Source organism: Chlorocebus sabaeus, chromosome 5 (genome assembly GCF_047675955.1).
Source record: "Chlorocebus sabaeus isolate Y175 chromosome 5, mChlSab1.0.hap1, whole genome shotgun sequence".
NCBI lineage: Eukaryota > Metazoa > Chordata > Mammalia > Primates > Cercopithecidae > Chlorocebus > Chlorocebus sabaeus.
In genome coordinates, this window is record NC_132908.1 from 53617055 (window position 1) to 53627533 (window position 10479).

The 10479-nt window shown below is 49.7% G+C and overlaps 1 protein-coding gene across 1 annotated transcript; it reads left to right on the plus strand.

The window, feature by feature from the left end:
• The first annotated feature begins 5281 nt into the window (after positions 1 to 5281).
• MT3 (metallothionein 3) lies at positions 5282 to 7364 on the plus strand. The gene is made up of 4 exons (XM_007993351.3): positions 5282 to 5456; positions 5796 to 5891; positions 6143 to 6208; positions 7119 to 7364. Exons 1-4 carry the CDS (start codon positions 5387 to 5389, stop codon positions 7226 to 7228), a joined length of 342 nt encoding a protein of 113 aa, XP_007991542.3. The 5' UTR covers positions 5282 to 5386; the 3' UTR covers positions 7229 to 7364.
• The last annotated feature ends 3115 nt before the right edge of the window (positions 7365 to 10479 follow it).

A 10479-nucleotide genomic window follows, 5' to 3' on the forward strand; every position in this document is an offset into this window, starting at 1 on the left:
ATATCAGTGCTGGGAGCAGGTTGTTGTGGGCTGGAACTTGGTCCAGGCCAGGATCTGCTTGGAATGGAGAATCTACCTTCACGGAGAGGTCTAAAGTCAGTGTTTCGTTTTGTTTTGTTCTGTTTTTCTTGTTTTTGTTTTTTTGAGATGGAGTCTCACTCTGTCACCCAGGCTGGAGTGCAGTGACCCAATCTCAGCTCACTGCAATGCCTCCTGGGTTCAAGTGATTCTTCTGCCTCAGCCTCCCGAGTCACTGCGATTACAGACGCCTGCCACCACGCCCGGCTAATTTTGGTATTTTTAGTAGAGGCGAGGTTTCACCAGGTTGGGCAGGCTGGTCTCAAACTCCTGACTTCAAGTGATCCACCCGCTTTGGCCTCCCAAATGCTGGGATTACAGGCGTGAACCACCACGCCTGGCCTAAAGTCAGTGTTTTGATGTCCTCTTCTGTGGGAAACCATGTACACTATCACACGCCAGGCTGTGGGCTGAGTCAGAACTGGTGCAGGTCATGTAGGGCCTGAATGGGGCATTTCCAGAGGTTGAGGACCTGCCTTGTGGGTAGAGAGAGGAGGCAGGATGACTTTCTTTGTTGCAGATGAAGATTCCGCAATTCTGTAAAGTTTGATTGGGGTATCAAAGCATTATCAACTATCCAGGGGCCTGGCGGGTAGCATGCCTAATAACTAGAATTCATAGTGGATTGAAGTAAAGACATCAGGGCAGGCTAAAAAGTAATGCACTTAGATTTAAGTCCAGGGTCTGCCTGCAGGACAAGCCACTGAATCACTCTGAGCCTCGATTTCCTTCCCTACAAAACGGAGTTAACAATGCCTACCATAAGGATAACTGGAAGGAGTCCATGAGATAATATGTGAAGCAGTCAGTGAGATAACATGAGGTTAGCTCCCCACGGTGCTCTATATGGTACCTGGTACCTGGTAAACTCCCAGCAAGTGGAAGACATTGTCCATAGTAGCCATTAGCAGTCATCTGGTCAACCCATGTGAAAAGAGGGGCACAAATTGGGGAGAGGCTTCCTTGGGTTCACTACACCACTTACTAGACAAGCTGAAACTGGAAACCACGGAACTTCTAGACCCCTGCCCTTTCTCTAGCTTCAGCTGCCTTGTGCACAAAATTGTTCATTCAACATTCATTCTACTAACACATCCAGATTTCTCCAAGAAATGACTTTATTTGTAGATTTGCATATTTGCAAACTCTTTTTGTATACTGTACGCCCAGGATCCTAAAATCCTAGCCAGTTGTTCAGTCCCAGGATAGTAAATTGGGAAACTCTTTGAGAGCGATGCAACAGTCTTAATCCTGCACTGGACCAATTTCATCAGGGTGTGGGGTTTGCTGGGGTCTTGCTTTTTTTCTGAGATCATCTGGGGATTTTCCATCCCTTAGTGTGACCTTGAGTGATCTCCACCCTTCAGCCTAATGGTCTGGCCTCTTGGCCCAGTCAAATTGAAAAAGTAAAAGTTTCTGTGAACTCCCTTCTCCCAGGAAGCTCTAGGATTGGGTACAAGGTCTGGATTGAGGACTGATGTCTGTGACTCAGGTGGCCCATGCTGACATCTGCAGTACTGTACCAATTACAGGCCACAGGTGACTATGTCTCCGGAAGCACAGAGCTGAGGCCAACCATGAGACTAGGTGTCAAGCAGGAGCTTTAGGAACCCAGGCTCCCTGCAGAGTCCTCACCTGACCTCTTCATTTGTAAATGGTGAGAACCAATGTGGTGAGGACCCTGCTCTAAGTCTTTTCCCAATGCCATCCCATTTAAGTCCCTGACAAATCGATTAAGCAGGAACTATTATTACTATTACTATTATTTTCATTTTACCGTTGAGCAACTCAAGGCACAGAAATGTCAAGTTGACCTAGTTAGTAACTTGCTATGGTGTGTGTTTGTTTGTTTGCTTTAGAGAGAGAAGGGGTCTTGCCATGTTGCCCTGGCTTGCTTTGAATTCCTGGGCTCAAATGATCTTCCTATCTCAGCCTTCCAAGTGGCTGGGACTACAGGTGCACACCACCATGCCCGGCTGCCATATTACTGTTAAGCGGCAGAGTCACACTGTAAACTCAGCTAGCATAACCTCAGGCTCATTCATTCATTCTTTCGCTCATCAGGTAAATGTGTCTTGAATGTCTATCACGTACCAGGCACTGTTATAGGCACTCCAGAGACACCAGTGAACAAAAACAATGATCCTTGCTCTTTCTTGCTTAAATTCTAGCAGAAGAGAGACAACATATAATCATTACAAATAAGTAAATTTTTTAGTTTGCTTGTGAATGTTAAATGCTATGGAAAAAGGGAAGATAGAGCAAGGTAAAGGAGATGAGAAGTCCTGGGGCGTCGAAGCATGCAATTTTACATAGTGTGATCATGACTGGCTTCACAGAGAAAGCAGATTTGAGCAAAGACTTAGAAGTAAAGAAAGAAGGCCGGGCGCAGTGGCTCAAGCCTGTAATCCCAGCACTTTGGAAGGCCGAGTCAGGCAGATCATGAGGTCAGGAGATCGAGACCATCCTGGCTAACACAGTGAAACCCCGTCTCTACTAAAAATACAAAAAATTAGCCTGGCATGGTGGCGGGTGCCTGTAGTCCCAGCTACTTGGGAGGCTGAGGCAGGAGAATGGCGTGAACTTGGGAGGTGGAGCTTACAGTGAGCCAAGATCAGCCACTGCATTCCAGCCTGGGCAACAGAGCGAGACTCTGTCTCAGGGAAAAAAAAAAAAAAAGAAGAAGAAGTAAAGAAAGAAGGGAGTGACTTGCATGGTTATCTGGGGAAAGAGAATCACAGGCTACAGAAACATAGACAAGATAACTTCGAGCTTTTTGTTTGTTTGTTTGTTTTTTGAGATGGCGTCTGGCTCAGTCGCCCAGGCTGGAGGGCAATGGTGCTATCTTAGCTCACTGCAACCTCCGCCTCCTGGGTTCAAGCGATTCTCCTACCTCAGCCTCCTAGTAGCTGGGATTACAGGCACCCACCACCATGCCTGGCTAATTTTTTTTGAATTTTTAGTAGAGATGGGGTTTTACCATGTTGGCCAGCATGGCCTCAAACCCTTGACCTCAAATGATTCATCCGCCTCTGCCTCCCAAAGTGCTGGGATTACAGGTGTGAACCACCACGCCCGGCCACTTCGAGATGTAAGAATTAACAAGGGGTCAGAGAGGATAAAGGTAGGGGAGAAAGGGACCTCCTGGAATGATAGACCCGCATGGCCTGCTTCTCACAGAGGCTGAGAACTGAAGGCCACATGAAGGACGAGGGGTAGGGGGTATCAGAAAGATGCTGTGGTTTTCAGACCCCTCAATATCCTGGCCATCCTTGGGGCAGGAAGGAGGTTGCTATGCCAGCTCTGAAACCTCAATCCCAAAGAAATCTGAGAGGCCTGAGGGAGATTGCGGGGTAGGCAGCTTTGGGTGAATGTATCCCAAGCGTGAAGGTCCTAGATACAGAAACCCTGAGGTTCAGGGCCTAGAGCAAAGAAGTTAGAGGTCACAGTGCCCTTAGGCAAAATGAAAGCAAAGAAACAGATGACTGGCTCATGCTAGAGTTGGCGAACTCTGAGATCTGATATTCCAACTGTCCAGTGGCTAGAACCTACACTGTCCATGTGAGAGCCTACACTGGAATACAGCCTCCGACTCTCCATACAAGGCTCTATTTTGGACCTTGGTTAGCCTTGGTTGGCCTGGGTAGCCCTCCTGTGGTAGCACAGCATGCAGCTGCTCTTGCCCTGCCCAGTGCGGGCTTTGCTTTAAAAATTCTTATCTCAGGATGAATTTCCTTACTGGGTTACTCCAGTGTGAGTAGTTCTTTGTCAAACACCTCCTCTGTCCCTGCCTTCAGTTGGGGGCCATCTTTTTTGCGGGGAGGTACAGGATCTTGCTCCGTCATCCAGGCTACAGTTCAGTGGTGTGATCAGAGCTCACTGCAGCCTCAAACTCCTGGGCTCAAGCAATCGTCCCACCCCAGCTTCCCAAGTAGCTAGGGGTACATGTGCTCCCCACCACTCCTGGCTAATTTTTAAAATTTTTATTTTATTTATTTATTTTGTGGAGATGGGGTCTTACTATGTTGCCCAGGCTGGTCTCAAACTCCTGGCTTCAAGTGATTCTCACCTTGACCTCCCAAAGCATATGGGGATTACAGGCATGAGCCACTGGCCTTGGGAGTCATCTTAATGCTCGACTCCATCTACCCCGAAACACAGCCCCTTCTGTGAAAGCACTGGCAAGTAAGGAAGATTTTCAGAAAGTCTCAGAGGGACAGCAGAGACAGTGACAGTCAAACACTTCACAATAACTTTTTTTTAAATGCCTTTTACAGAAGTCTTCTCCCAGCTCTGGTCCCTTCTTTGCTGCCCCCAAACTTCAATGACCTCTCTCCTCTCCACTTCTCGGGGTCTCATTCTCACTCACACTACCCTGCTCAGTCACAAATGATTCTCCTTGGCAGCTTAGACCTCTTTTCCTTTCATTTTGCACCGAAATCCCTTATATTCATATAAATATTTATCAATCTTATTTTACCTAGGCTCTCTTTTCTTTTTGAGACAGGATTTTGCTCTGACCCAGATTGGAGTGCAGTGGTGCAAAAAGGCTTACTGCAGCCTCCCCAACCTCCTGGGCTTAAGTAATCCTCCTGCCTCAGCCTCCCAAGTAGCTGGGACTACAGGTGCATGCCACCACACCCAGATAATTTTTTTTTTTTTTTTTTTTTTGAGACGCAGTTTCTCTTGTGTTGCCCAGGCTGGAGTGCAATGGCCTGATCTGGGCTCACTGCAACCTCTGCCTCCCAGGTTCAAGTGATTCTCCTGCCTCAGCCTCCTAAGTAGCTGGGATTACAGGCACCTGCCACCACGCCCAGCTAATTTTGTATCTTTAGTAGAGATGGGGTTTCTCCATGTTGGTCAGGCTGGCCTCCAACTCCCAACCTCAGGTGATCTGCCCACCTCGGCCTCCCAGAGTGTTGGGATTACAGGCGTGAGCCACCATGTCCGGCCTCCTTTTTATAAATAGAAAAATCTCACCAAGCTGCCCTGATTTTAACATGCCCCCCACTGACAATCCCTCTAGGTACCTGAGTTCTGAGTTCTAGGCCTGGCTCGGCCTCAGGCTCATTCTGAGACCTATGCACATTCCCGCTTCTCTGGCCTCACTTTTTCTTATCTTACGATGGAGGGTTAGGAGTCAAGGACCTGAAGATGCCAGGCGGGACAGCCGGGAAATGGAACACGCCCCTTGCCAGTGGCACTCAGAGGGTGCAAGAGTCAGTGTCGGGTTCAACATGAGGAGCCTCTTTCTGCCCCCAGCCCAGCAACCCATTTGAACGGATCTGGCATCCCGGAGAATTCTCGAATGAAGGGGAGGAGAGGAAGGGAAGAGCTGGGAAATACGCAAAGCCCCTTTTCCTCCACTTTCGGAGATGGTACGTGCGCGCTTCCACGCAGTGGCTGCTGCTGCGGCGGGCACGTCCCCTACGGGACCTACGCGGGGAGCGGACTGGCAGCGCGCGCGTGGCGGCGGCGAGTGGGTCGTGCAAGCGACTGCGGGGTAGGAGTGGGGGCGCACGCGCGGGCGTGGGCGAGCGGGCCCCGGCCGTGCACACACACGGCGGGGGTAGGGGACAGATGCCGCAGTGCGTGCGCCGGAGCCCAAGTGCACAAACGCAAAGAGCCGGCGCGGTGCGCAGGGGCGGGCGCCCAGCGGGCTTGGCATGCGCGCCCCCGCCCGGGGCTATAAAAGCATCGCCACCTGCTGCCACTAGCCAAGCCGCGCGTCCAGTTGCTTGGAGAAGCCCGTTCACAGCCTCCAGCTGCTGCTCGCTTCGACATGGACCCTGAGACCTGCCCCTGCCCTTCTGGTGAGCCCCCGCCCCCGCTCCCATTCTGCGGCACTGTGCGCCCTCGTACCTGCAAAAAAAAACCCACGCCCCGCGCCTTCGCTCAAGGACACTTGGGGGAAGGGCTCCTGATTCCCTATTCTTCACCTCCTGAAAGGTGGGCATACCTGTGTCGCGGAGAACAGGGAGACTTGGTACCCCATCTCCTCGTGACAGGCGTGGGGACCCGAGTTTGTCCACATTAACCCTTCCTGTGGCGTCGCCCTCTCTAGGTGGCTCCTGCACCTGCGCGGACTCCTGCAAGTGCGAGGGTTGTAAATGCACCTCCTGCAAGAAGAGTGAGTGCGGGGACCCTTCCCCTCTGCCGCCGCCCCCTCTGCTCTGCGGAGCTGGTGTCTCACCACGCAGGATACGCAGGATACGGAGAGACCGCCAGGCCCCGATCCCGTGGTTTCTGACTCTTGCTGGAACAGAACCACCCGGGAAGACATTAAAATACAGATGCCCTTGCCCCACACCCAGGAATTGATGGCCTAGGCATGGGACGAGAGGTTTTTGTAAATTCCCGGAAGACTCCAATGGCAGCTGGGATTGAGGACTGCTACACTGGTCCAGTCTTTCCCGCCCCACCCCTCAAAACCCCCAAAACCTGGGGAAGCCATTAGTGAGGCTGGGGCTCAGCTCTGGAGTTCCGGTCCCTTGGCCTCTCTCAGGCCTTACAGATCCTCTCAGTTTGATCTCAGAATCTCCCCAGCTCACAGCAGTGTAATATGCATAGAGAGTAAGAGGTGGGAGGAAGGCTCCCTTCTTCCCTAGGTATAAGACCAGGCACAGGTCCCCACTCCCTCCCCACGGCTTTCCTGGGCCCCCTACATCTGTATCATATCTGCCCCTCCCAAGTTTATCCTTCAAGGCCCCTTTCAAGGTGGTTTACCCTGTGATGCTTTCTCCTTAAGGCCTAGTACCCACCTAACCTGGGCTTAAGCCCACCAGCCCCCAGGACTTCCTGGCATCCACCCAAGGGGCTCTGGTCTATTTCCTGGGTACCTCTCTCCTGTGGTGGTGCAGGATGCCACTGCCGCGACGTAGATGCTGAGTCAGAGCAGGTGCAAGACTAAGAAGGGGGCTGTGACCAGCCCTGGCTGAATGAAGGAGGATGACTCCCCACCCAGCACCCTTCCCTCCCCTTTGATGGGGACAGATTGCGGGAGTGTGCATCAGACTGGTCATCTTCCATTTTATCTGCAGGCTGCTGCTCCTGCTGCCCTGCGGAGTGTGAGAAGTGTGCCAAGGACTGTGTGTGCAAAGGCGGAGAGGGGGCTGAGGCAGAGGCAGAGAAGTGCAGCTGCTGCGAGTGAGGAAGCACCCCTCCATGTGGAGCATGTGGAGATAGTGCCAGGTGGCTCAGTGCCACCTATGCCTGTGGTGAGGTGTGGCTGGTGTCCCCTTCCCCTGCTGACCTTAGGGGAATGGCAATAAATCCCATGAACAGCATGAGCCAAGGACTGGTCTCTTCTTAAAGGGGGGAAGGATGCGGAGCAGTGGGGGTGCTTACTCCAAGGGAGCCACCCAGTTGAGTGAAACCCTGGCTGGGCGCGGTGGCTCACGCTTGTAATCCCAGCACTTTGGGAGGCTGAGGCGGGTGGATCACCTGAGGTCAGGAGTTCAAGGCCAGCCTGGCCAACGTGGTGAAACCCTGTCTCTACTACAAATACAAAAATTAGCCGGGCATGGTGGCAGGTGCCTGTAATCCCAGCTACTCGGGAGGCTGAGGCAGAAGAATCACTTGAACCCAAGAGGTGGAGGTTGCAGTGAGCTGAGATCACGACATTGCACTCCAGCCTGGGTGACAAAGCAGGACTCTGTCTCAAAAAAAAAAAAAAAAAAAAAGAAAGGAAATAAAGAAAGAAACATTGAGACTTGGCCACTGGTCTGTTTGTGGCTGCGGTGGAGCCTGGGGGACAGAATGCATTCTCCTCCACCTTCAGATGGCACCCCACCCTCCTGCTAAGTCAAGTTCAAGTCTAGAGAAACAGAAGAGACCAGACTCACTCACCAGGCCCTCTCCAACCTCCTAGTCTCACTGTCTTCATCTGTAGAATAGAGTTAGGGGGAGTTAAGGCCAGCCCCTAGCCTGTAGGGCCTGTGAATTTGGGGATTTTCTAGTTTCTCCTGCAAAGCTGTCTGTTTTCAGATTTATCAGAGGAATGTCCAGGAGGCCCAGGGGCTTGTCTTGGCTGATGGTCAGCTGCATTCCCAGGGTCACCACCCTGAGTAGCCTGTTTCCCCAAAGCACATTGTTCGGTTCCCTTTCACATTTTCTCATTTGGCAGTTTCTCTCCAGCCCCTCCTGTCTTCAAGGGTTAATAAGAGCTTTTATCCACAATGGTTGTGATCCAGTCCTTGGTGAAAGAGAACACTCAGGTTTACCTGGGTGAGCTAAGAAGGGAGAAATGAATTCTGGGAGACAAAAGTTTCCCAGTAAGAGGATACAATGCTGTGAACACATCACTTTTCCTCCACATTAGTTTTTGCTGACGGTTAATTCAAAAGCTCACCAGGATATATATATATATTAACAGGCTGAGTTTAGAAAAGGAGAACGCAGGGAAAGCCAAGCCAGCTTTGAAAAGGAACAACAAAGGGGGCTTTCTCCAACCTGGTAGCTCCTCTCGTTTCCAAAGCTCTGGAAAATGGTGGAGGGTCAGGAATAGATCAATTGCACAGAGGACAGTCCAAAAACAAACCTCTGTGTTGCTAGAAACCAGTGGGAAAGTACACACTACTCGGTGAAAGGTGTTGAAACAATTTGCATGTCTGGCTAATTTTTGTAGAGATGGGGTTTCACCACGTTGCCCAGGCTGGTCTCGAACACCTGAGCTCAAGTGATCCACCAGCCTCGGCCTCCCAAAGTGCTGGGATTAGAGGCAGGGTTTGTGGTTTTTTTTTTTTTCCTCAGGCTGGAGTGCAGTGGTGCCATCAGGGCAGTGCAGTGTGGACCTCCAGGGCTCAAGCAATCCTCCCACTTCAGCCTCCTGAGTAGCTGGGACTACAGGTGCATCCCACCATGCCCAGCTATTTTTTTTTTTTTTTTTGGTAGAGGCTGGGTTTTGCCATGTTGCCAAGGCTATCAGTATGATTTTTAACTTCATTTTACAGATGGGGCAGTAGGGGTTGGGGAAATTTGCATGAGGACACACAGCTAGAGTGGTGTGGTATAGCCAGGATTTGAATACAGACTGTCTAACTGAAGGGTAGCCCCCTAAACTTAAGCATGCATTGTTTTCTTGCTTCTGGCTTGCCTTGTGTTACAAAAATCATAGAAAAAGAAGCAAAATCACCTCACATACACTAATATGGCTAGTATCAGCAATACAAAATAAAAAGTGTTGGCCAGAATGTAGAGATATTGGAACCCATGTGCCTTGCTGGTAGGATGTAAAATGATGCAGTGCTGTGGAAAACTGTAGTTCTCAAAGTTAAAAATAGAATTCCATATGACCCAGCAATTCCACTTCTAGGTACACCCCCAAAGAATTGAAAGCAGAGTCTTGAAGCGGTATTCTTATACACATGTTCATAGGATTATTTATAATCGCCAAAAAGTGGAAGCAATCCAAGTGTCCAATGACAGATGAATAGATAACAAAGTGTGTCATATACATACAAAGGAATATTATTTAACCTTAAAAAGCAAGGAAATTTGACATATGCTACAACATGAATGAACCTGGAGAACATTATGCTGAGTGAAACAAGCCAGTCACCCAAAGATAAATTCTGTGTAATTCCATGTGTATGAGACACCTAGAGCAGTTATAGTCTATCTACACAGAGACAGGTGCAAGTGTAGGATGGAAGTTGCCAGGGGCTGGAGGGAAGGATGATATGGTTTGGCTCTGTCCCCACGTGTCAGATCTGGTGGGAGGTGATCGTATCATGGGGATGATTTCCCCCATGCTGTTCTCATGATAGTGAGTTCTCATGAGAGCTGATGGTTTTGAAAGTGTTTGGCAGTTCCCCCTCTGTTCTCTCTCTCTCCTGCCACCCTGTGCAGAAGGTACTTGCTTCCCCTATGCCTTCCATCATTGTAAGTTTCCTGAGGCCACCCCAGCCATGCGGAACTGTGAGTCAATTAAATCTTTTTTCTTTACAGATTACCCAGTCTCAGGTAGCATCTTTACAGCAGTGTGAAAAGAAACTGTTACAAGGTGGAAATTGAGAGTTGTTTAATCAGTATAGAGTTTCAGTTTTGCAAGATGAAAAGGGTTCTGGAGATGGGTTGCAGACAGTCTGAATGTACTTATCATTACTGAACTGCACACTTAAAAATCTTTAAGATGGCAAATTTTATGTCATTGTATTTTACAATTTTAAACAATAAACAAAGCTAAATGATGAAGGACAATAGTTTCTATTAAGATACTGTGTGCTGTGTATTTAATTGTGTTCCCTCAACAAAATTCATGATGAAGCCTGAAGTCCCAATGCGACTGTATTGGGAGACAGGGTTTATAATGAGGTAATTTAGGTTAAATGAAGTTACAGGGGTGGGGCCCTCCAACTATAGGGTTAGTGTCCTTGTAGAAGAGTCACCAAGAGCTCACTT

Bases quoted from the DNA above. Each gene is read 5' to 3' on its own strand.
- MT3 (XM_007993351.3), top strand. From the start codon at position 5,387: ATGAAGGGGAGGAGAGGAAGGGAAGAGCTGGGAAATACGCAAAGCCCC. The intron at 5,892-6,142 runs GTGAGCCCCCGC...CGCCCTCTCTAG, and splicing joins GACCTGCCCCTGCCCTTCTG to GTGGCTCCTGCACCTGCGCG. The intron at 6,209-7,118 runs GTGAGTGCGGGG...TTTTATCTGCAG, and splicing joins ATGCACCTCCTGCAAGAAGA to GCTGCTGCTCCTGCTGCCCT.